Below are 24,793 nucleotides of genomic sequence, written 5' to 3' on the forward strand. Positions count from 1 at the left end.
CAGAGAGTGAGGGCTTGTGTGCTTTTGGGGTGGCAAGACCCAAAAGTCCATGGGGCTCAAGTGTGCGGGATGAGTTAATAGGCTCGAGACCATTGAGAAGCCTGGCTCTCCGGCCATTGTTGGGACCTGTGCATTGCCTTGGCGCCCCTGACGGGAAAGGGCAGATCCAGCTTCCTCCCTAATACCTTCCCAGCCCTGACAATGCTGGGGATCTGGGAACAGCAGTGTGGAGAAGTGTATGCATGGCTGCAGCATTGGTCTTTTGAATCTTCGTAGTGCAGGACATGGGGTGCTTTATGCCCGTACACCACCACCTCTGGAGTCCTTGTGAGGTCACAGAAGTGTTTTCTCTGAGGTGTGAATGGAAGTCCTGAGCAGTGTCACATGAAGCAGGAAGTTGGGAGGCAGGTAACAGCAGATGTCTCCTCTCCCTGGGTCTAGCCTCAGTCATCTCTGTTGTACCCACTCTAAGACCAGGGTTTCGCAGGTGCCCTCAGATCTGTTCGCCGGACAGTCTGTTTTGGGCTTTGCTGTTGATTAAGTTGTGAATAGTGATATTCTGTCCAGTATTATCAAGTGTTTGTAGGGGTGGGTCTCCGAGTTACTGGATTGGACATCTTAGCACAACATCATGTTTCTTGACCAAACAAATACTGAGTGCTCAGTCCTGGGAAACAGAGACTCCAGTGAGAAGATCTCTCTTCTACCACGAACGCCTCCCTGCCAACTGTGCCATCTGCAGAGATGTAGTGGGTGTTCCTGTGAGCAGAGGTGGAAAAGGCACCTGGCCACATGCCCCATGCAAATACTGGTTATACTGTTCCTGGAGTCTTACATGTAACACTGAGCTGGGATGGCACTGGACACTTCATGTGTGTGACATGCCTGATAAAAAGCGAGTCAAACCACAACTGTGCCATCAGCATGGGGGGATTACACATCTTCCCAGGCTGAGCTGAAAAGACATCTCCTCCCCTCTGGGACATCGGTACACCACTGTGATGTTTATCTCAGTAGCAGCCATGTATGGCCGAATCCACAGTGTTTCACTATGCCACTGTGTTCAGATGAACAAGTGGAAATGAGTAAGTTTCCTTCATTCCTATCCCTAATGAAGAGGAAATTAGTTCCCTATGTAGCCATCATTGCTAAATGAAAACCCCGTTACTTCATTGAGCCTTCAGTGCTCAGTGCTGGTTTTGAACATTTTTCAAAAAGATGAGTGGGCTAAAGAGTTGGCTCGGCCATTAAGAGTCTTTGCTGCTCTTGATGAGGACCTGGCTTCAATTCTCCGCACCCATATGTCAGCTCACAAACTCTGTATCTCCAGTCCTGGGCACCTGACACCTCTTCTGACCTCTGCAGACACCAGGCATACACAAAACACTCATACGTACAGATAATTAACCAAATCAATCTATTAAAAAGTCTCAAGAAGATGGTACCTTTCAGGGCTGTGGTTAGCACAGTAGGCTGCTGTGCTGGTGCAGAAGGTGAGCAGGAAGCTGATACCGATCGCTGTTGATTATAGGAAAGGCCAGAAGCAGCTACAGAGACATTGGACTTCTAAGCTGAATACAGTGGCTCCATGCTGGGCATGTGGATGGTACCGTTTCTAAAGTGAACAGTAGAGTGAAAAAAACAGATTCCAGAAAATGTAGTCAGTGTCCAACCGAGCACGGGAGAGTTAGGAGTTCACTCGCTGTGAGCACAGGTTACCCGGCCAGCCATGTGGGAAGGGGACCATCCATCAGTTGTCCCTGCAGAGAGGGGTTTTCACTCTGCGATTAGGGAGGGCTTTCCCACCTGCCCTTCCTGCACAAAGGAAGAAGGTGGGCTTGTCTCCAGGGAGTGTTCCTGTGCCTGTCTTCTGTGCACTTGTCCAGGGTGTGAACCTAAGCAGAGACACAGAAGCAGTGTGGTTGGAGTGGGCAGAACTGATGCTGCCCTGGGCCAGGGTCTCTCTCAGAACCATTTGCTGTCCTGTTGCATTAGTGACTGTCACATTGCTGTGATCAAATACCTGATAGGAACAACAGAAGGTGAGAGGTGTTTGTTTCACCTCACAGTTTCAAGGCTCTCATCCATTGTGGAACGTGCGAGCCTGAAGCAGAGGCTGCTCACATTGTGATTGTACAGGAAGCAGAGAGCCAGCCAGAGCTAGGAGCCAGGGAATAGCTATGAAAATCTGCTCCTAGTAACATACTTCCGGCCAACCAGGCCCACCTCCTAAAGGTTCCACAGCCTCTCCAAATGACGCCATAAGCTGGGAGCAAGTGTCTAAAACACGAGCTGGGGAGGGACATTATAGATTCAAGCTGTGACACCTGTCACTGGCTTCCTGCTCACAAAGCATGTTTCTTACAGCAACTGTGGCAGCCATGTACTACAGCTACTACATGCTGCCAGATGGCACCTACTGCCTGGCACCACCCCCACCTGGGATCGATGTGGCCACTTACTACAGCACCCTTCCTGCTGGAGTGACTGTGTCCAGCTCACCTGGTGTGACTACCACTGTACCCCCACCTCCTGGGACCACACCTCCACCCCCTCCAACCACAGCTGAAACAAGCAGCGGGGTTACCTCTACAACCACCACCACAAGGTACGTGTGCCACCTCCTCAGCGTGAAGGTTGCCGCCGCACACCAGTGTTCTTGATCTGAGCTGCATACATGTGTCTCCATAGTTAGTATAGTTACTATTCATATATTATTACCACACACCTGGACTCGAAGCTTTTGAAAAGCTGAGGCAGAAGGATCAAAAGTTCAAGGCCACCACCTAGCAGGGTCAGGCTATCTCTGAGTTCAAGGCCATCCTGATCTGTACAGTGAGGTCTACACCAGCTGGAGATATACCAAAAAACAAAAAAAAAAAAAGTTCAAAACCAGCTAGATATTACATTACAGGTGTTTCATACCTGTAATTCTGGCACTGGGGAGGTGGAAGTAGGAGGGTCAGGAATTCAAGGTCATCTTCAGCTGTATAATGAGCTACAGGGCAAGACCTTATTTCAGTACCAAAAATGGTTCTTAAGCAGTGAAATCTAGTCATGCGTAAATGTGCCTCTTGGGCGGCATCCCATATCTGCTCCTTAATTCTGGGCTGCTCTTGTGCAGTGTGTTGACACCTCAGCTGGGTAGTAGTAGGCAGAGTCCAAGTGAGGTGGACTGAACTTGTCCGGACGGCTTGTAGGGTTTCATACAGTTGGTGAGGGGAGGGCTCTGTTGGCCACTCCTTGAGATCACCACTCACACAGTTGGCATCTAGTGTAAAACCCAACGATGGCAGAAGGACAGGAGTGCTCAGCACCCCGCAGAGGGCCCTCTGTGTGTGTCTCAGGGCTAATAGAAACTTGACCAAAGCCCCTCCCTGTAATTCATGCTGCAAAAGTCAAGTGTGGGCTAGGGTTTCACTCAGAAGTGGACCACTGGCCTAGCGTGTGGGAGGAACTGGGGAATGACATCTAGGGCCACATTGCTGAGAAAGTATACACAGAGTGAAGGATGGAGAGCCATGCTGGCCAGCTGTTTTTAATGACCTTTCCTTGTTTTGTCCTCAAGAAGTAGCTCATAGTTAAAAGGGAATGCTACTTAGGAGGAAGAATGAACCTGTCTCTGGGACTTCAGACATCCCCACTGTCGGTTCTGTTTTGGAGATAGGGTTTAGCTGTGTAACCCAGGCTCCAGTATTGGGCTTACAGGGTGCCACACACAGCCTCGTGCATTGTCACTCTGACAATGGTGCCCTGGACCCTGTTTGTGCTCAGGAGCTGCCTCTGTTAGGTTAGAATAAAGCCCCACTTCTTAGCTGTAGACCAGCAGTTCTCCACCTGTGGGTCTCAACCCCTTTGGGGGTTGAATGACCCTTTCACAGGGGTCCCATATCAGATATCCTACATATCAGATATTTACATTGCAATTCATAACTAGCAAAATAACAGTTATGAAGTAGCAAGGAAAATAATTTTATGGTTGGGAGTCACCACACCATGAGAACTGTATTAATGGGTCATAGCATTAGGAAGGTTGAGAACCAGTGCTGTAGACCAAGTCTTCCTCTTACATGGCTGAGCCCGACAGGACCCTCCAACTGCCATTGGCAGGCTCAAGCCACGCTGAGGTCAGGGTTGCTCACCAGCTCTTCTCCACAGTGCGCTTGCTCCCGTGGCCATCATACCCCCGCCCCCTGACATCCAGCCTGTGATCGACAAGCTGGCAGAGTACGTCGCCAGGAACGGCCTTAAATTTGAGACCAGTGTTCGAGCCAAGAACGATCAGAGGTGAGGTGAAGGGGTTTAATGTTGGGCTGGGGTGTGGTTCAGTGCCATTGTTTGCCTGGCGTTCATGAATTTCTGAGCTCAAGCCCCCACATTGCAAAAACTCAAAAAATTGTAAGCATGTCAGATGTATGAGATTTGGGGGTTTCGTCTGGCATTCTTTAACTCCTGTCACTATCCTTTGTGCTTCCATCTTCCCTGGAGTGTCTTTAGATGGACATGTTTTTGTTTCTCCTGTTGAATCACTTAGAGTTGGAGAGGGTTTTGTTGTTGTTTTTATTGTGCAGTAAAAATGTAGGTGCTTGAAAGGCTGGAATTCACCCTTTTCAAGGCTCCTCATCCCCTACCCCTGGCAGTGTCTTTAAACCATGGACCTCATTTTACCTGTGCTGTGACCCTGGAGAACAGCTTAGCCCTCTGCCGGATCGATTGACATGTTAATGGATAGAGCAGGGCTGGAGCTCTGTAGAATCTCTGGAGTTGTTGGGATGACCAGTGTCTAGATGTCCAGGACAGTGCAGGCCATGTGGGAAAGAAACCCCGAAGCCTGCGTGTGGTCATACTGAATCCTTTTCCATTCACAGGTTTGAGTTTCTCCAGCCCTGGCACCAGTACAACGCCTACTACGAGTTTAAGAAGCAGTTCTTCCTGCAGAAGGAAGGAGGCAGTAGCACACAGGTATTCACTGAAGGTGGGGAGGCATGAAACAAGCCTTGATGACAGGTGCAGACGGGACTTCCTGCTGATCCTCAAGTCTGCACTCTGCCTAGCCTCTCCCTTCAGAGGGGAAGCTGTCACCGCTCGCTCCTGCCTTGGTCACCACTTGTCCAGCGGGTTCCAAACAAAAGACACTCTCTTCAAGCATCAGAGGCTACTTTGGACAGTACTGGGGAGGGGAGTGGAGACATGGCCTCTTGTAGCTCAGGCTAGCCTTCAGTTCTTGAGCCCTCCAAGTGCAGGACTCGCAGCTGTGCCATTGTGCCCAGTTTACTTTGACCATAGTTAGTGCACCTCACGGAGCATATGCTGGAGCTGTCCGGCCCTCCAGGGTAGAGCTGGGCCCTGGCTATCCCAGCACACAGTCCCTCGCACAGGTCTCTTGCACTGGGAGTGCTTTGTCCTAACACTCTGGAGCTTATTCTGCGAACTGATTGCTGAAAGTGAAGCCGCTCACTCATCCGTAGTCAGTGGGGAGTCCATTCTGAAGTGTTCTCACTAAGCCAGCTCCAAGGAGAAGGCCGTCCTTCAACTTTAGTCTCTCGAGTTCGAAAAGGAAAGGGAGACTGGGGATGTAGTTGAGTGGCGGAGCACTTGCCTAACCTACCAGAGGCCTGGGTCCAATCCCCGTAGCATGCACACACTTGAAAGCACCCAAGAATACCTCCAGTCAGAATTTGAAATGTGGAAATGCTGTTTCAGGTGGTTTGGGAGATTGTTTTGATGTGTGTTTTTAGAATGACTCACGTAGCACAGGCTGGCCTCTACCTGTTTGGCCAGGATGCTCTTGAACTCCCGGTCTTCTTGCCTTTACCTCCTGAGTGCTGGGCTTATAGGCTTGTCCTGTGGACGGTACTGACACACCACGTGATCATCATGTGACAGTGCACAGTGATGTCTCTCTTTCCAGGTAGCATCAACAGCTGAAGAGGCTTCCACAGAAACCGCTGCTGAAGAGTCATGTGAAGCTGGAGAGGACGGCACTCCTGAGGGTATGGCAGAGACTGGGGGAAGAGGCAGCGGGAAGAAGGAGGCTGGGTCCAGCAAGAGCACCGTGGACGGGAAGCTGGTAAAAGGTGCGCTGTCCAGGTGAAGCCTAGGCCTCGTGGGCTTCCCACCTCAGGGACAGGACTAGGTTCCTCAACCATGAGGGCTCCTTGGGCTTGGCTTCTGGAGCTGCTTATTCGGGCATGCTCACCTTGTCCTGCTTCCAAGCATGGTGTTTGGAACCCTGTAGATGCAAGCTAGTCTAAGTATTTACCAGCTTTTAGCCTGTTCTGAGCCATTTAGTAGACATGTTTATAAATTTTCAAATAATATTTCATCCTCACTCAGACCCAGACCTTTGAAACTGTTGAGTTCTTTGTGGTACTGGGGACTGCACCCACGGCTCAACTGAGCAAGTGCTCTCCGCTAGGTCAGCTCCAGCCCCTGTGCTAACTGTTGGCTCCCTTGAGCACCCTTGTCAGGCAGGGCTGCGCTCACTCACTCACATCTGCTCGCTCTCCTTGCCCTGGCCCTGACTGGACGATGGAGTCTAGCAGGACAGGCGTATGTATGTAAGTGGCTGGTGCAGTACAGAAGACAGGAGAAAGGCTACTTGAGGCTGCTTAGCAGAGCTCTGTGGCAGAATGTGAAGAAGCCGGTACTTCACCTGCTGGAAAAGAGCCTGCAGAGAAGGGTGGTGTGTTGGGTGTTGAGGGATAAGTGAGGTCCCTGCTTTGCTATGGTGGCAGGTGGCTCTAGTGATTCAGTCTGGAGAGGTGTACTGCTCAGCATCTGGGGCTTTGCTTCCCCTGAGGCCTGTGGTGACTAGGGAATGCCTTATTTAGCATTGGCTCTTTGAGATTAAAGACAGAGGGACAGTGGGGGGCCTTGGGTGGCCCAGTGGCCAGTGCAAGAGTGGCAGCAGTAGAAGCACAAGCCTGCAGCTCCTGACTAGAAGAGTTGCAGCAGACACGGCAGCAGTCCCCTGCCTCACCTAGAGCAGCCTTCTGGGAGGGCTGGGGGGATGGAGAGGATTCATAAGAATCCGGTTATCGCCAGCAAAGCGCTGTTAGAAAGTCAGGTGACCGGCTACCTCCTGCCTCTGAAGTAAGCGGAGGCACAAGCAGAGCAGCAGCTTCTGCACTGGAAGCCGTTTGAGACGCTGTCCCATGCTGGAAGACAAGCAGGACAGTGATCCAGGACAGCCACTGCCAGCAAGGAGAAGGGGGGAGGCTGGGACAAGCTAGGGGACATCCACGAGGCAGCTGTCATCCAGGAAGCACCCTAGACTGGTCTTGCCTGGGGTGGCTGCAGGGCCGCAGAGAAAGGGCTCCAGTCCCAGCTGCTGCACCAGCCTGCCCACCCTGGTAGGAGAAGCCTGAAATGGGAGCCAGAACTGCATAGTGCTTTTGACGCACTCCTCCCACAGACCTGGAAGACAGGCCTGCTCCTCTGCGGGTCAGGACGGAAGAGCACAGCCCTGCTGAGGGCCTGAGATTCAGAAGACGACAGCTGAGCCTCTAGCCCTAAGTATCAGCAGCTTCTTAGGTCTTTATGTTCAAAAGAGTTGAGGATATTATACAACTTAGGCTGCTGATAACTGCAGCTTCAGAAGACCGCTCAGAAGTACTGCTAGGTTAAGCATGATGAAATCACCAGGGTCAGACTGACTAAGAAGACAGCCTCGGAAGTTCTCAGAAATCTCAAAGGAAGGGACAGATGTGGAAGAAGTTCACCCAGGTATAAACAGACAGACTTCTCTCTGAAGAGGAGAGAAAGCAGGTCGGTGCATCATTTCTCTGTACGTCTGAATGCCAGAACAGGAAGACCTGTAGGCGTATCAGCACCCTGAAGTCCTGAGTCCACAGAAATAAGGACAGTGAGACCGTCAAAGAATTATTATGGGTTAGGGCATAGCTCTGCAGTAGAACACTTCCCTGGATTCTATTCCCTATACTGCTCGGAGTGAAAATGCAGGAAGATACTATTCCAGAAAAGACAATAGCATTACCTGTTTATAGTTTGGGGTTTTTTTTTGTTTGTTTGTTTGTTTTGTTGTTGTTTTTTTTTGTTTTTTTTGTTTTGTTTTTTTTGGTTTTTTGGTTTTTCGAGACAGGGTTTCTCTGTGTAGCTTTGCGCCTTTCCTGGGACTCACTTGGTAGCCCAGGCTGGCCTCGAACTCACAGAGATCCGCCTGCCTCTGCCTCCCGAGTGCTGGGATTAAAGGCGTGCGCCACCACCGCCCGGCCTGTTTATGTTTTTAAACAAACAAAAAAATTAAATGAACATTGAACTCAAGAAAATAGGAAGTGAGTGGGATGCAGTGCAACATGACCTGGGTATGTTCAGTCCTTGGCATAGGGGGGACACACAAAGAGCGGGACACAGGATGGAAGCCCAGCCAGTAGCACAGGCCTAGAACCCAGCACTACAGAAGCTGAGGCAGGATTTCAAATACAGACTTCCTGACAGTGAGAACCTCTCAAAAACCTATAAAATGCTATAAGAAAAGCAGAAACCAGGGAATACAAATTAAAGGAGAAACTACTGAGAAAGTAATTTTTTAAAAGACCAATAAACTATATTGTGTGTACTCAAGAGAAAAAGAATACAGATATGAACACAAAGTTGTAAATCTTTTTTAAAATGCACAAGGATAGCATGTTCATAGCCTTAAGTGGAATGACTCAAGTCACTGAAAAATACCATTTCAAAAAAAACAGAAATTGCCAAAATTATTTCAAGAAAAGAAGAGAAAGAAAACTGACAGATTTTTAGTCTGGCAGAATTTAAAATATTGGTTAGTGAACAGCCTCTAGAACCAGGCAAGAGGCCAAAACAAATTAAAGGCTGGCTTAATTTACCCTCAGTCAGTAGAGCTTCTCCAGGGCTTATGGGAGACAGAATTAAGAAGCTCTCAGAGCTCAGCGATCTATAGACCTCAGCACTTAGAAGCATGATGTTAAAATATTAAAATGGAATCCAACTGTGCACTAAAGCAGTGACAGGAATGAATGAGCAGGGGTCTTGTTCCGGGGCCCTGGTGTGGCCTCTCTGTCACCTGTCTGCAAGCAGACTTCCAGGGTCTTGTCTCAGTAGGCGCTGAGAAGGCGTTGGTACTTCTGTAGCTTAAGTAGTTAATACTAACTGAAGCTGGACGGGTAAGCTCCACTTTGACTCTTCCTCCACCATGTGTGTCTCTGGGATTAAACTCAAGTTGTCAAGCCTTGCAGCAAGCTCCCTGCCCACTGAGCCATCTTGTAAACCCCCCTCACTTTTAAAGTGTTAATAGACTCAGGGAGGGATCTAACAGCGGTAACTCCAAAAGGTCAGTGTCTACATGCAGTCAGTGTAGGTAGTGCAGGCCCATGATCCCTGCACTGAAGGAGAAGGAGGATCTGGAGCTCAAGGCCAGCTTTGTGAACCTCCGTGAGACCTGTAGAGAGGAAGAGGGGGGAGCAGGGAGAGAAGGGAAGTTGTTGTTAACATAGATCATCTTAGAATCAGAATTGAAGCCAGAAATCAGGCTTCCAGGTCTAGGGAGCAGAACCAGAATGAAGTGAAAAGGCAATGACAAGAAGTTGGAAGATAAAAGGTTAATGTCCTTTCATATATAAAAAGAGCTTTTCTGGGTCAGAAAATGGACTAAGGGCATTCTTCAGAAGAGAAAAACACGTGGCTAGTGTGCCAGGTTTCTTCTAAACAAGATGCTGGGGCTGGAGAGCAAAGGCCCTGGGTTGGTTTCCCAGAACCTACAGAGTGGTTCACAGCCATCCATGACTCCAGTCCTAGGGGATCCAGGCATGCACATGGTGCACATACATAAATGTGGGTAAAACGTTCGTGCATATAAATAAATTGAAAACAATTAAAATTGAAAAAATAGACTTTTTAAAATTAGTATCGGGCTTGAGGAGACAGCCCTGTGGGTAAAAATGCCTGCTATACAAGGGTGAGGACCTGAGGTCCCATCCCTAGCACCTACTGTAAAGTCAGAGGTCTGTAACCCTAGTGTGGGTTGAGGAGGAGCAGAAACAGGCTTCCCTGAGCTCACTGGCCAGCCAGGCTAGCCTTCAGGAGATACGAGTTTCAGTGAGAGCTCTTGTGTCAAAAAACAAGATGGAGAACAAGAGAGCAAGACATCAACCTCTGCTTTCTACTCACACAGGTGCACTCACTGCACACACGTGTGCACATGAGTGCACCACAAGAACAACATATAATAATTAGTAATAATAATAATTACATTCATCCAGGCAAAGTGTCAGGCACCTACATTCCCAGCTACTCAGGAGCTTGAGGCAGGGGAATCCTTTGGGCTCAGGAGTTCAAGACCAACCTAGGCAACATAGCTAAGAGCTTATCTCGAAATACACATATATATGTATAGATATATACACACGTGCAGCTATTACCGAGAAGTGGAGAAGGAGCTATGAGGCCATGGATGTGCCTCAGGGAGGCACTGCTGGACCCATCCTTGAGGGTCAGATGTGTCAGAAGAAATGGATCCTGCAGGCAGCAGGCAAGGATGTCCATCTCCGCTTGAGCACAGTGCAGAAGGGCAGATGTAGCTGGATCACACAACGTATGGGCCACCTGGAGAAAGAACTTAGGATCAGTGTTAGTGTACACTGTGGTGTGCAAATTGTGTAATCGGAATATTCCAGAAGAATTCCCAGGGCCTTTGGCTGGACTGGTCAAGAGAAGCTTTCTGACCTTGGACTCTTGGTTCTCATCAGAGCCATGGGGCACGGGGCACCTGATACTCCCATCATCAACACTTAGTGAGGCAGGACACCTAGACACACAGGTTAAGTGTTTCCTCTCTTTTTAAAATGTCCTTGACCCTCTGCTTATTAAAAAGACCATATTAATACAGGCAGTAAAGGATTTGTTTGTTCAACTTGGCTTTCCCTCCCCCCCCCTTTCTCTCTCTCTCTCTCTCTCTCTCTCTCTCTCTCTCTCTCTCTCTCTCTCTCTCTCTCTCTCTTTGTTGTTGTTTGTTTTGTTTTGTTTTGTTCTGTTTTTCTAAGATAGGGTTTCTCTGTGTAGCCCTGCCTGTCCTGGAACTCACTCTGTAGACCAGGCTGGCCTCAAACTCAGAGATCCATCTGCCTCTGCCTCCCGAGTGCTGGGATTAGAGTGCACCACCACCACCTGGCAAACTTAAGTTTTCTTAAGGAAACTTAAGACATGTACAAAAACAGCACATGACACAGTAACCCACATCACCTCACCAAGTACTCGCCACCTCCTTCAGCAGTCGGCCCTTGGACTGCGTTGTTCTGCATCTCCGTCCCTGTCCTAGATTCCACTCAGAATCTGCTGCAGCAGATCATCATCATCATCATCATGGCATTAGCGTAGACATCTTGGTTGTATTGTGAAAGATGAGGATTTTGGTTAGTATTTGATCAGCATGACAACATGAAGCAGTTTCAAAGTATACTCTGCCACTTACCAGGTGTGGCATGGAAGTCTGTTCTTCTGGCTTGTGGGTATTAAATGGGGTGTGTGTCACAGGTATAAATTCTCTTTAGCCCACACGGGGGTATGGAACACAGGAGTAAGTCGAGGAGACCCTAAGCCCAGCACATGGCCAAGTGGCCTGCTTTGAGAAGCTTGGGGCTGGGGGCACCGCAGTAAATCAGCCCTACTAGAATCTGTTTCCCACAGCTCACCTTACTCAGAGGTGGCTTTGTTCAGTGCACTGGAGATGGCCTTTCAGTGTAGCGTTGTGATACCCGTTAGGAATGAAGGCCATAGCGTCTGACTGCATCCGGCTGGCTGTTGTGAGTCACTCAGCATAGTGAGTGACAGAGAGGCTCAGTGTTGACGAGCAGATAGATGGAAGACTTTCTCCTTTAAGGCCTTTGCATGTCTCTTGAAGTGTCTAGGTGTTGGGGATGTATCACCTAAATTTTTGTTACACATTGAAATGTTTGTAATAGGTGTAGACTGAAGTCTGGCAGGATGCTTGTCATGTTCACCGAATAAAGGAGTGAATTGTGTGTTTGTTTTGGTTTGGATTTTGCTTGAAGACTAGGTTTTTGTTTGTTTGTTTATTTTTTTAAACGTAGTTGGAGATTTCTAGGTACTTTCTTAGTAGAGTCATGTCACATGCCTACTCATACCAATCCAGCTACAAGCCAGATTCTTATAAAAAATGTTTTTGAAGAAAAATGGCAGGCTAGCAAGATGGCTCAGTGGAGGCACATGCCACCACTTCTGCCAACCCTAGTTTAATGCCCACAGCCCATGTAGTAGGAGAGGACTGATTCCCAGTTGTCTCTGACCTTGACGTGCACACATTAGGTAAATAAGTAGATGTTTACAAGTTTACAGAAAGGAACATGACAAGAAATTGACCATTTAAGACTAAGGTGACCACTCCGTATTCAGCAGGTGTGTCTACTGTGACACCACCACTATGCTGCCCACACCCAGTCTGATGCCTTGCCTGGAGCATTTGAACAGGACTCCTTTAACACTGCAGAAGCCCTGCCTGTAGACCACACACACACACACACACACACACACACACACACACACACACACACACTCTCAGGCTGTGCCTTCACCACAAATGCCATCTGCCCATCAGCCATCTCTCTTGTAAGTGGCCTGTGACAACACATTCTGCCTCTGGTGCCTAAAAATGTGTCGCACTTCTCACCTCTTCCCAACAGCTTCATTTGCGCCAATAAGTTTTGCCATCAAGGCCAAAGAAAACGACCTCCTTCCTCTGGAAAAAAACCGAGTCAAGCTGGACGATGACAGTGAAGAGGACGAGGAAAGCAGGGAGTGCCAGGAAAGCACGAGCAGCGTGGCCAACCCCAGCCCAGCCACGGCCCCGCCCTGTGTGCTTGTGGAGGAGAAGAAGCCCCAGCTCACCCAGGAGGAGCTAGAAGCAAAGCAAGGTTTGTCGATAGCTTTTAAAGTTCTTGAAAGAAAGAAGACAAATGTTAAGATTTAGTGCTAAGCCAGAAATTCTAAGACTGCGGCGAATCAAAGCCTGGAGCCATGCTGGAGCGTTCTGAAAGCCCTGTGTGTGGTGCTGTGTGGCACTGCACTCCTTAGCTTGATGCAGCGCCCTTGGCAATCTGTACTCAGAGCAGCTTAATGCGCTAAGCGGACGGCTCTAATGGAGACGCACTTTGTACTTGGACGACAGCCCCGGGGTGAGACACCAGGCCTGGACTCCCAGCTCCAGTTAATGCACCGAACTGGGAGAGGCCCTTTGTCAAAATGTCTCTCAGCAGAACCATCAACCCTTGAAGATGATGCCTGCCAGAGCTGATTTCTCAGCCCTGGCTCATCTTCATGGGTCACAGCATGGCCAATAGCATGTGGGGGGCATGGGCTGGGGCTGGAACTCTGGTACCAATGCTTAGCATTTTGGGGACATCTGCACCTCCAAAATAAGTCCTATTCAATAGTGAAGTGGTTACTTCATGTGTTTGTGCTTCGACCTATTCTAACTGGTTTTCTTAGATTGCATTTTCTGAGTGTGCATGAACAGACCAGATAGCACTGAGTAAAGGATGCTCTTGGAGTCACTGTCTTCCAGAGGAGAGCATGTCCTAGGTCCACAGTTGTTCTCCCTCAGTGCACTTAGAGTCACACTGTGTGTTGGAGTTTGCACTCTGTGAGCTCAGCAGTTTGTCATACCCTCTGAACTAAGACACTGCCCACAGGGCGTCATTCAGTGCATCATTCACCCAGACACTTGGAGTGTATGGGGCTCCTGTGTATGAGAGCCGTTCTGCAATTCCAGCCTCTACCCTCATGGAACCCCTTCAGCCTTGCTGCCTTTGAGAGTAAAGTGTGCATCCCAAAAAATGCCATACTAAGTTTATTTTCTCAAAATTTCACCGTATCCCAAGTGTCTACTGCTCTGAGGGTCGCGTTGAAATGGCAGTGTTGTAGGTCCAGAAGGTGCCTGTGAAAATTAGAAATAAAACACTGTTGCAGACTGCCTTTCTTGTTTTCTGTAGCAAAACAAAAGCTGGAGGACCGTCTTGCCGCGGCTGCCCGGGAAAAGCTGGCCCAGGCGTCCAAGGAATCCAAGGAGAAGCAGCTTCAGGCTGAACGGAAAAGGAAAGCAGCTCTGTTCTTACAAACCTTAAAAAACCCTCTTCCGGAAACCGAAGTCGGAAAACTTGAGGAGGGTGCTTTCAGTGTAGAGGTATGTAGAAGGAAGTCCCGATGGCGTGCTTGGCTTTGTAGTCCATGAAAAGAGGTTCTGGGCTGCTCTGGCTGTGGAGCCCAGCCTGAGTCAGAGCCAGCAGCCCAGCGCCTGCCTCTAGCATAGTCACAGGCTTTGCTGATGGCTTTGAGTCTGTGAAAAGAGATGCTGGGACAGTTAGTTACCTGTAAGTACACCAAAGGCAGTCTTCGGTCTCGGAACACAGCTGTGGATCCTGATCAGGAAGCTCAGCCAATGGCTGCCCTTGCAGGGCCTCCAGCTGCGCATGGTCAGACAGGTATGGCTAGAACAGGGCCTTGGTGGTCGCCACCACGTCGTTGAGCTCACACTAGGGCAGAGATCTCAGTGCCAGCACCTGTGTCTGTTGTTGTAGTTAGGGAAAAAGTAAACTGCGGCCACCCTTGTCCTCTCTGGGCGGCAGCTGTGTGGTAGAGCACTGATGTGTGGGACGTCCTGGAGAGTCCAGGCAGCTCCTTCCTCAGTGGTGGCCTTGAACAGGATCATTACGTGGGACCTTGGTCCTCTTGTGTGGAGGGATGGGAAGCAGTCCCTAGCACCAGGAACCCTCAGTAAACGCTGCTGCCAGCAGCACTCTGTCATTAGTGACAAGTCTGCTCGTGCCTGTCTAGACCTGGTCAAGGAGCCCAGGCCAGATGTGTAGCCGCTAAGTGCTCTGCCCTGAGCTGCATCCCCAGCCCTGGGTCTTTTCGTCTAGATTCTTGAGAGCAGGTGTCTTTCAAGATCTCTTTTTTTTTTTTTTGAGGGGGGTTAAAATATACTTCACGGGTGTCTAGGAATTCATGGAGGAGTTCAAGAACATTTTAGAAATAGAAATTTTCTAAGTAAGAAAACTGGCAGTGCAGCCACTGTTCCGAGGCCTGAAGGACGACACAGCTGGAGTGCAGACCCACAGTCTGTCATCAGAAAGTTGTCCCTCGGTGCTGCTTCTTTTTTTGTTTTCCTTTCATTTTTCTTTATTAAATTTGCTACTCACCCTACATACCACCCACAGATCCCACCTCCTCCCTCCTCCCATCTCCTAGCCCTCCCTCCCAAGCCACCCCACATCCCCCAAATCAAGGTCTCCCATGGGGAGTCAGCAGAGCCCGGCTCACTGAGCCTAGGCAGGTCCAAGCCCCCTCGGTGCTTCTTAAGAGCAGTTAAAAATGGTCATTTAAAAATCTTTCTGGGGCTGGCTGGAGAGATGGATCAGCAGTTAAGAGCAATGATTGTTCTTCCAGAAGACTTGGGTCTGATTCCCAGCACCTGCATGGTGACTCACAGCCATCCATAACTCCAGTTTCTAGAGTTCTGACACCCTCTTCTAGCCTCCACAGACACACACTTACAAGCAAAACACCTATACACATAAAAAAGTAAATCTTGAAAAAAAAATTTAGTGTCGGCTGGGCATGGTAGTTCACACCAGTAATCACACTTGGAAGGCCAAGGCAGAATAATGGCCACTTTTTTTTTTCTTTTTCTTATCCTAAACTCTGACTTGGGGGTGAAGGTACTTTGTTCTGATTTTGGTTCCCAGCACCTGTATCAGGCAACTCACAGCCTCCTGTAACTCCTCCAGAGGATCTGATGTCCTCTTCTGGACTCTGTAAGAAGTTGCACTCACATGCCATACTCACATACAGATACAAACATATGTACATGATTTAAAAATTAAAATGGTTAGGAAAGATATAATAACCTCTCAGGCATGTCCCTGGAATCCCCATACTTGGCCTAGACCGAGATCTAGAAGATGGCCTAGACAGCATAGCGAGACCTTGCCTCCAGGTTTATGTCTCCAAATATCTCTTACGCTTGGTCTTGGCTTCTATTGCCGTGAAGAGACACCATGACCACGGCAACTCTTATAAAGGAAAACATTCAACTGGGGCTTGCTTACAGTTCAGAGGTTTAGTCCATTGTCGTCATGGTAGGAAGCATGGCAGTGTGCAGGCAGACATGGTGCTGGAGAGGTAGCTGAGAGTTCTGCATCCAGATCGTCAGGCAGCAGGAAGAAAGAGTGCCACTGGGCTTGGCTTGGGCTTCTGAAACCCTGAAAGCCCATCCCCAGTGACACACTTCCTCCAGCAAGGCCACACCCCTCAATAGAGTCCCTCCCTGTGAGCCTTCTGTGGGCCATCTTCATTCAGACTTCTACACTTGGCTCTCCTCATAATACAGAAGAAGCCCTTTGCTCCTGTTTGCTCTGTTGGAAAAGGAAGGGGGCTGGAAGTCATCAGTTCTCTCGCCTCAGTCTCACAAGTTCCAGGGTTGCGGGCATGTGCCACCACGCCTGGCTCCTTCACCCTTGGAACTTTAACTGTATTGACCCTTGTAAGTGCCGTCGGAGTCTGCAGTAAGTGGTTAAAGGCTGTTCTCCACCTCCTGGATGTCTAGACTGCTGCCTCTGTGTCCACCTTGCGTGTTCTTAGTGGTCCTCTACTCGGGCTAACCTTTGCCCTGTCCTTCCCAGAATGAGCTTTTCAGGGACGTGGCAGAACATAGCAACCCCACTAGGGCACTGTGACCCCATTTTCCAGAACCCCACAGAGGTGGACTATCTTCTGGTCCCTCACACAAGGCCTATTCCTGCAGAAATGTAGGAACAAAGTACACACAGCTGAGGGCAGCCATGATGCACTGTGGCCCAGCTGAGGGCAGCCATGATGCACTGTGGCCCAGCTGAGGGCAGCCATGAGGCACTGTGGCCCAGCTGAGGGCAGCCATGAGGTGCTGTGGCGTGGGGTGTGCAGGAAGGAATGCAAGAACATGAGTTCTGTAGCTATGGAAAGACATGGGCAGCAAGGAGAGAAACCTTAAACATGGGCCTGCATGGGTAGGGATGTATGAAGCTTGACTGGATCTTTTATCATTTGTACAATGAACAAAGATACTCATTAAGACTCATCTGCAAACCTCTAATATAGCTCAGTTGCTGGATTGCTTGCCTGGAATGTGTAGGGTCTTAGGTGTTGTCTTTGACACATTAGCACACCCTATGATTCTAGCACTTGGGGGGGGGGCGGTGTTCAGAAGTTCTGGGTCATCCTTGGTTATGGCAAGTTCAAAGTCAGCCTGCACTACATGAGACCTTATCTCAAAGTGGGGCTGAAGGTTAGACAAGACAGTATGAGAAAGCTCAGTAGGTGGAGATGCTTGTTGCCAAGCCTGATAAGCGTGAGTTTGATCCCTGGGACCCACATGTGAGAAGAGAAAACTGACTCAGTAGTTGTCCTCTGACCTCCACACTCCTAAACACACAGAAAGACAAATAATATATAAATAAAGAAGTGTAATCTTAAGAAATATGTAAAGCCAGCCGGGCGGTGGTGGCGCACACCTTTAATCCCAGCACTCGGGAGGCAGAGCCAGGCAGATCTCTGTGAGTTCGAGGCCAGCCTGGTCTCCAAAGCGAGTTCCAGGAAAGGCGCAAAGCTACACAGAGAAACCCTGTCTCGAAAAACCAAAAAAAAAAAAAAAAAAAGAAATATGTAAAGCCTCTGGGGGAGTGGGGGGTGCTGCACACCTTTAATTCCAGCACTCAGGAGGCAGAGGTGAGTGAATCTCTGATTCAAGGCCAGGTTGGTCTACAGAGTGAGTGCCAGGACAGCCTGGGCTGCATAGAGAAACCTTTTCTCCAAAGAAAACAAAAACAAAAAATAAAAACTATGTAAAGCCATATCTGCAGATAGATAAAAAGAAGTCATGGTTGCAAGATTGCCTCTGCTGGCAGCACCACAGTGCTGAGCCAGCCTGTGTCTTCTCTCAGTGACTCCATTCTTGTCTGCCAGCCTTGGCCCTGTCTATAATCCATGGATGTTTGACTCTGGAGTGGTCTCCCTGGCTGTCTGTCCACAGGAAGATTATCTCAGCAGAACTGCTTCAACAGAAAGGAAACATGAGGAGCAGATGGTGATAAGTGTCTGATTGCTTTGAAACAAAAGTCTCATAATAAATTGACAGTTTATAAATGATAGTCCAACCCAAAATGTTGTCACTATCAAGAAACTTCCTAAGAGTCAGACAGTGGTGGCACATGCCTTTGATCCCAGCACTCGGGAGGCAGAGGCAGGCAGATCTCTGTGAGTTCGAGGCCAGCCTGGTCTACAGAGTGAGTTCCAGGACAGGCTCAGAGCTACACAGAGAAACCCTGTCTTAAGAAAAACCAAAAACGGAAAGAAGAAAGGAAGGAAGGAGGGAGGGAGAGAGAGACAGAGACGGAGAGAAAGAGAAACTTCATGGAACAGACTGCCCTTGACTTTGCTGAGTGTAACTTGATGTGTACTCTACCCACAAATGTTGACACATTTTCCCAGTTAACCACATAGCTGTAGACGAGTTCTTACAGGCTCTATAAGGACGTGAGATCATTTCACAGGTGTACTACTACATCTGTCAGAGCCTAACTCAGCCAGCTCCTCAGGATGGGCAGGTTTCCCCAGGGTGGCATTCCACCATGCACATGTACGTGGTCCTCTTCTACATGATGCTCTGCCCAGTGCCATTTTACATATCCATGTGTGATTGTAAGTGACATAGTGACATAGAAAAGTATTACTGGGTGGATATGGTGGAACTCACAGAAATTTGCCTTTAATCCCAGCACTTGGGCAGATCTCTGTGAGTTCCAGGCCAGCCAGGGATACATAGGTGAGACCCTATCTAAAAGAAGAAAGAGATTAATGGTGCACTAGATTTTTAAGCAGTCTGTATGATAGCTAAGACTTGCATCAATGATGATAAGCCTGTCTATGGTTGAGCTAGGGGCCTAAGCAGCAGGGAGCTCAAGGAGAAGCTGAGAGCTCGCTCTCCTGTCTGACAACTGCAGGTAGCCATCTGGCCTCAGCTCAACCCCTGTAAATTCTGTAAGAATCAGTCGTGCGCAGGGATGCTAATCAGCTGCCAGAGTGGACCCGAGTGATGCAGGAAGGCTGGGCCCTCCTCCCCACAGCTGCATGCACGCCACTGCGTTCCCCATCCCATTCCAGGGCTCCCAGACATCTGGGGCAGTATGGGAGGCTGGTCACACAGATCATCTTCTTTGAGTTTTTCCGTAAGCCTTACTGCCAAATCCTCCAGGTACCAAATGAGAAGTCTTCCACTTGTAGCATTCGATGACTAAACTCTTTCTTGAAAGGCCAGAGGTTTGTTTGTCTTTTGAGACAGGGTCTCACTGTAAACCAGGCTAGTCTAGAATTAATTTTGTAGCCCAAGCCGGCCTCCAACTCAAAGCACTTTTCCTCTGTCGGCCTCCCACGTGCTTCGATCCCAGGTGTGATCCTCCCCACCCAGCAGGGAGATTTTGTTTGGATAATCACTGCAGTAGCTACATTGTAAGTGTTTTTTTTTTTTCCTGTTGATATCCACACATTCACTTATGTTTCCAGGACACCAGTGTCATGCCCTGTCCTCTGCTGGTTGGAGGCAGAACTCTGCCCCTGTTAGAGGTGAAGCCTCCAGAAAGGCCTTCAAGCAGATGCAGAGAGCCACCAAGAGAAGAAGAAAGAGAAAAGAAGAAGAAGAAGCACAAAAAACGGTCTCGAACGAGGTCCCGCTCCCCCAAGTACCACTCGTCTTCCAAGCCCAGGTCTAGATCCCACTCCAAAGCCAAGCACTCCCTGCCCAGTGCCTACCGGACAGTGCGGCGCTCGAGGTGGGTGTGCAGGCGCTCATGCCCTCCTGCTCCTGCTCTGCCCTACCTGCTGAGCCTCCTTCTGGCCCCCTGTAGAGCCAGCAGAAGGTTTAAAGTGAGCACAGTGTTCACTAGGCTGGTGAAACGTGTGTGTGTGTGTGTGTGTGTGTGTGTGTGTGTGTGTGTGTGTGTGTGTGTGAAGGTTTAAAATGAGCACAGTGTTTACTAGACTGGTGAATGCACTAGGGGTGTGTGTGTGTGTGTCATCCTGGAAATCTAAAGGAAATCTTTCATTGTTTAGGCTTTTCAAAGCTTATCAGCCACTACAGGTTAAATGATTTTTTTTATGTTTCTTATCTCTGCATAGCTTATTTATACTTCACTCTTCACTCAGGAGGTGGAAGCAGGAGGATCTCCAGTTCAAGGCCAGGCTAAACTACACTAGGCTCCGTCAGTACAGTTTGTTGCACAGCATGAGGAGTTAGCCGGGCCTGGTAGTGCGGGCCTCTAATTCTAGCACAGGGAGGCAGATACAGGCTGGGGCTCATTGTCTTGCCAGCTTAGCCTAATCAGCAAAACCCAGGCCAGTGAGAGACTGTCTCATAAAATCAGGAGGCAGAGGCAGGTGGATCTCTCAGTTCAACGCCAACCTGGTCTATATAGCAAGTTCTAGGCTAACTAGGGTTAGTGAGACTAGTCTCAAAAATCAAAACACAAAAAACCCACAGTGAATGGCCGCTGAGGAATAACACCCAGCCTTGCCCTACGGCCTCCACATACACACACAAATAAAACAAGTTGCCAGTGGTGGCACACACCTTTAATCCCAGCACTGGGAGGCAAAGGCAGGAGGATCTCTGAGTTCAAGCCTTGAGCTGGTCTACAGAGTGAGTTCCAGGACAGCCAGGGCTCCACTGAGAAATCCTGTCTTGGAAAACAAAACAAAGTTATCCTCTCCCTCCCACCAGAATTTTTGAAAAAGGAAATTGTGAGTAGGTGTGGTAACACATGCCTGTGGTCCCAGTGCTTGGAAGATGGAGGCAGGGGGATCAAGGCATTCAAGATCATCTTCAGCTATAGAGCAGATTTGAGAACATATGACCACCTTACAGAGAGTGGGGATCGTTTGTCTAATGGTTTACGGGTTATAAAGTGAGCCTGACACATGTATTGAGTTGTAGAAATTTGTAGGCTAGCATGCTGGGGTTCTTTTGTGTGAATGAACTTTCCTATGCCGATTGCTTCTGAGTGTGAAGTGGTCCGGCAGCCCTTCCCACTCAGTCTGTGTTGAGGTGTTCTGTACAGTATCTGCAAGGGAGTGTGAATGAGGCAGCTGTGTGGATCTATTTCTTCATCGCAGCCTGCTGCCTCTCCAACCATCCTACCAAAAGCCCTCTTGATAAGGAGCCAGGTGTTGAAGAAGCAGTTTAGCATTTCTGGCAACAGAATTAGTAAACATGAACTTCAGCGGTCCCAGAGCATACCCCTTAGTGTTAAAAGGTTTGAAAATGAAGTTCAGCAGTCACTAGTGTGAGAGAGATTCAGTACGCCTGTCCTGTCTTTAGCGCTCATCCTGCCGTGGGCATCCATGGTGTCCCCTGGACTCTGAGCCCTCACACACCCCAAATTCACTCCAGGTACACATCTTTCTTCTGGGATGATGTCAGCACTATCCATAGACATTGGTGTCCTGTGTTCTTATATGTACTACGTACATTGGTCTCTCTGGATACGTCCTAAAAAGCAGTGTGCTTTCTCTGTCTTTATCCACACCAACCCCAGGGTTGACAAGTGTCTGACCCTCTGTCCTCATTGAGAGTGAACCTTTGGTTCTAATTCTTGGAAGTTCAACATTTTTTTACCACTACTGTGCACATGCAGAAAGCTTGCCATTTCATGATTAAATGAACAGTTTTGCTGTCATGCTTTAGATTTTTATTTACTTTTGTTTAAGCTCCTAGAATTTGTGTTACAGATCCAAACAACACAGGCTATAGCAATCCTTCAGCCTCATTCTGGCCAGTCAGTTCTCCCTAATTTCCTCTACTCTAGGGGAAGAACAGTTCCCTCATGACTCCCAGGCCTTGAGCCAGTCGAAGCAGGCACCACACTAACCTCAGTGTGTGGTAGGGCAGACTGCCACGGCCCTCTTCCCTGTGCTCCATCTGTCTAGCTTGTCCCCGGGCTGTAGTGCTGTTGACCTGGAGTGCTCACCTAACCCCTGCATTGTAAGTTCCTGGCTATAGTTAACCATAGTCCTTACCTATAATGGACTAGCTTATTCTGTAGGTTATCTTACCTTTGAAAATGTTTTTAAGTTTGCAGTAGACTTAGATTTGCATAGTTTATACAAGTACATTATTTATAACACTTTGTATTTTCAGTGCCTACAGGTCCAAGGAGCAAAACCCTACTCTTTAGTGTAACTATCAGTTAAAAGACAAAGTGAAGCTGAAATTTTTCTGACCATTATTTCTTCTGATGGTAGGCCACCAGTTTTATCTTAATTTGACCTTCGGTGAAAATGTTTCACAATGTCAGCAGAGCTGGTTATTCTCAAAGCTCCCCAAACTTCCTCCTCAGTGGCTGAGGTGGGATCAAAAAGATGCTTTTGATTAATTTGGTTAAATAACTCACATAATTTTGGGCATTAGATAAGTCGGTCTTCGGTGTTTGATTTTACAGTTTAGATAAAATATCAAGACAAGGTCCAGCTTTGCTGCAGAATAGGCGAGTTGATACTGTGACCCACCTTCCAGCTGCTGTCTGCCTGCACAGCACCCCAAGAGCTAGAACATGGCCCCTGGAAGCTGCTGTCCTTGGCTGCACATGGGCCTCACCCTCTGGCCTCCCTTTATCCTCTTGCTCTTGCTCCTGAACACAGAGGCTCTGGCTCTGTGGGGTAGACTTGTATTTCCCCAAGCTGAAAGCAGAACTGCTTGCCCAGTCCAGGCCCTGCCAGCACTGCCGTTCCCAGGATCAAAGCCATTTGGAAGCCATGGTTATGGCAGGTGCAGTAGCCATGCCTATGAGCCCAGCACTCAGACTGAGCAGAAGAAGGGAGCATGTCCAGGGCCAGTCTGGTCTTCATACTAAGACCATATCTTAAAGACAGAAACAAACAAATAAAATGCTGCAGTTGTGGCTGAAATGGGATGGCAAGCTCCGTGCTATGTGCTGTTGACTTTCCGACCACAGTGCAGAAAGTGCTGATGATACTGTCATTATTTTGTCTTTAACTATCTTTTCAGGTAGAGTAACCCATTGCCATGGTAACATCTACAATAGGACATACTAGACTTATTTTTCAGGCCTGGCACAGCCTAAGTGGTCATTTTTAAATGATGATTGCTAGCTCAAAGTAAAACGCTGCAGTTGTTGGCATTCTCCTGTGGTAGCATACTGAAACTGAAGTGCATTGTCTTCTCTATTCTAAGTGGTTCTGGTCCCATATAAAATGCAGGACAGTATGACGTTCCTTTACTGTTTAATGTGCTCCTAGGGCCGAAACCGCTTACTCAATATGTCCAAACTGTAGGTGACTTTGGATCTGCAAAGGCAAGTTCTTCTTAGCAAAAACCTTTAATCTCATACCACCACCCAGTGCCTCAGAAAGCATAGTGGTGTGAGGAACTGGCGTCAGCACTGACCGAAGTGTAAGACTTGTCCGCGGGTGTTGCTCCTGTTCTCACAGATGCTCTGTCAGCTTCAGTCTTCCTGAGGGGAAGCAGCAGGCACACAGTTGAGTCACGTGGAGTGGTTTGGGTGGTACTGAGCTAATGTGTACCAGTGGCGCCGGGAAGCTGCTTACTTGTTACCTTCTGAAGTCAGATCCCCTTAGTGTCGAGGTGTTCAGCTGAGTGAACACCTCTCGGGCAGCCCGACGGTGTGGAGGAAATGTGAGATAAAGACATTTCTTTAAGGATAACTCCCTAAATCCCTTCAGCGGGGGAGGAGTGCAGGCTGAGGAGACGTGTTGGTTCTTGCTGGTTTGATTTAGCATTCAGTAAGAAATCTGGGTGTGGTGGCACATGTCTTTAGTCCCAACACTCGGGAGGCAGAGACAGGTGGGTCTCCGAGTTCAAGGCCAACCTGGTCTACAGGGCTAGTTCTAAGACAGCCAGGGCTGTTATACATAGAAACTTGTCTTGAAAAACAAAACAAAACAAAAAAGCAAGAAAGAACTTGTGCAGGCAAAATTGAGGTTCTATAAAATTGAGGGTCTATAAAATTGAGGTTCTATTAGTTTGAAATTGGTGAGTCTTTACAACCCATTTTTCAATGTAAACTATGTACTAAACCAGAAAAGGACACGTAATCCCCCAAGCCTGCTTCTTAAAGGAAGAAGGAGGTTGATTGGAACTGTCTTTGTGGTGGTACTCCCCATACGGGTGTGGGACAGCAGTTTTATGTTGAGGTGACCTGTGACCAAGCTGGGTAAGGCTCAGGTGCCTGCACTTCACAGTGCCAAGCCTGTGAATGGAATGAACAGAAGGTGACGTGACCCCAGTCCAGTTCACCTTAGCACCAGTAGCCAGTTCCCACTGGGTTAGTTAGATCCAGAGCCTGGCCGCCGAGTCACCTGTTGATGCCCACAGCTGTGAGAAGCCCGGGAGCAGTGAGGAACAGACACTGGCCTTCGGACGGTAGTTTGGAGTTTGATCATTAAAGTCCTGCCTCTCAGAGCACAGCATTGTGGTTGTTGAGGAAGGGATGTCTTTGTTGCACTATGCCTGCAGTTTTGAATTGAGATCGGTTTGTCTTCTTTAAGAAGGCCTATGGTGACATTGCACTACAGATTTACTTTTAAGCTGAGTTTCCTGGCTCTTGCACTGTCCTGGCATCAGTATTAAGAGCCTGGTTAACAAAATTAAAAGCATTAAGACTTACTTAATTAAAGTGAAGCCTAAAGAATTACTGGCTGTTATTTGCTGCCCTGTTCTGAGCAGGGCTTCCTT

At 48.5% G+C, this 24,793-nt stretch overlaps 1 protein-coding gene across 7 annotated transcripts in view; it reads left to right on the forward strand.

Annotated features, from left to right (window-relative positions):
* The window catches only part of Sfswap (splicing factor SWAP), a 78,721-nt gene that overhangs the window by 42,208 nt on the left and 11,720 nt on the right, over nt 1–24,793 (forward strand). For 4 of the 7 annotated variants that reach the window (XM_059249580.1, XM_059249582.1, XM_059249584.1 and 1 more), the window contains 7 exons: nt 2,368–2,608; nt 4,159–4,287; nt 4,869–4,962; nt 5,912–6,077; nt 12,681–12,911; nt 13,989–14,179; nt 19,591–19,856. In XM_059249580.1, coding sequence (XP_059105563.1) covers nt 2,368–2,608; nt 4,159–4,287; nt 4,869–4,962; nt 5,912–6,077; nt 12,681–12,911; nt 13,989–14,179; nt 19,591–19,856 — 1,318 coding nt within the window. The remainder of the gene's footprint in view (nt 1–2,367; nt 2,609–4,158; nt 4,288–4,868; nt 4,963–5,911; nt 6,078–12,680; nt 12,912–13,988; nt 14,180–19,590; nt 19,857–24,793) is intronic. The other 3 variants (XM_059249581.1, XM_059249583.1, XM_059249587.1) reach the window with 1 other exon arrangement.

This window comes from Peromyscus eremicus, chromosome 23 (assembly GCF_949786415.1).
Source record: "Peromyscus eremicus chromosome 23, PerEre_H2_v1, whole genome shotgun sequence".
NCBI classification, from domain to species: domain Eukaryota; kingdom Metazoa; phylum Chordata; class Mammalia; order Rodentia; family Cricetidae; genus Peromyscus; species Peromyscus eremicus.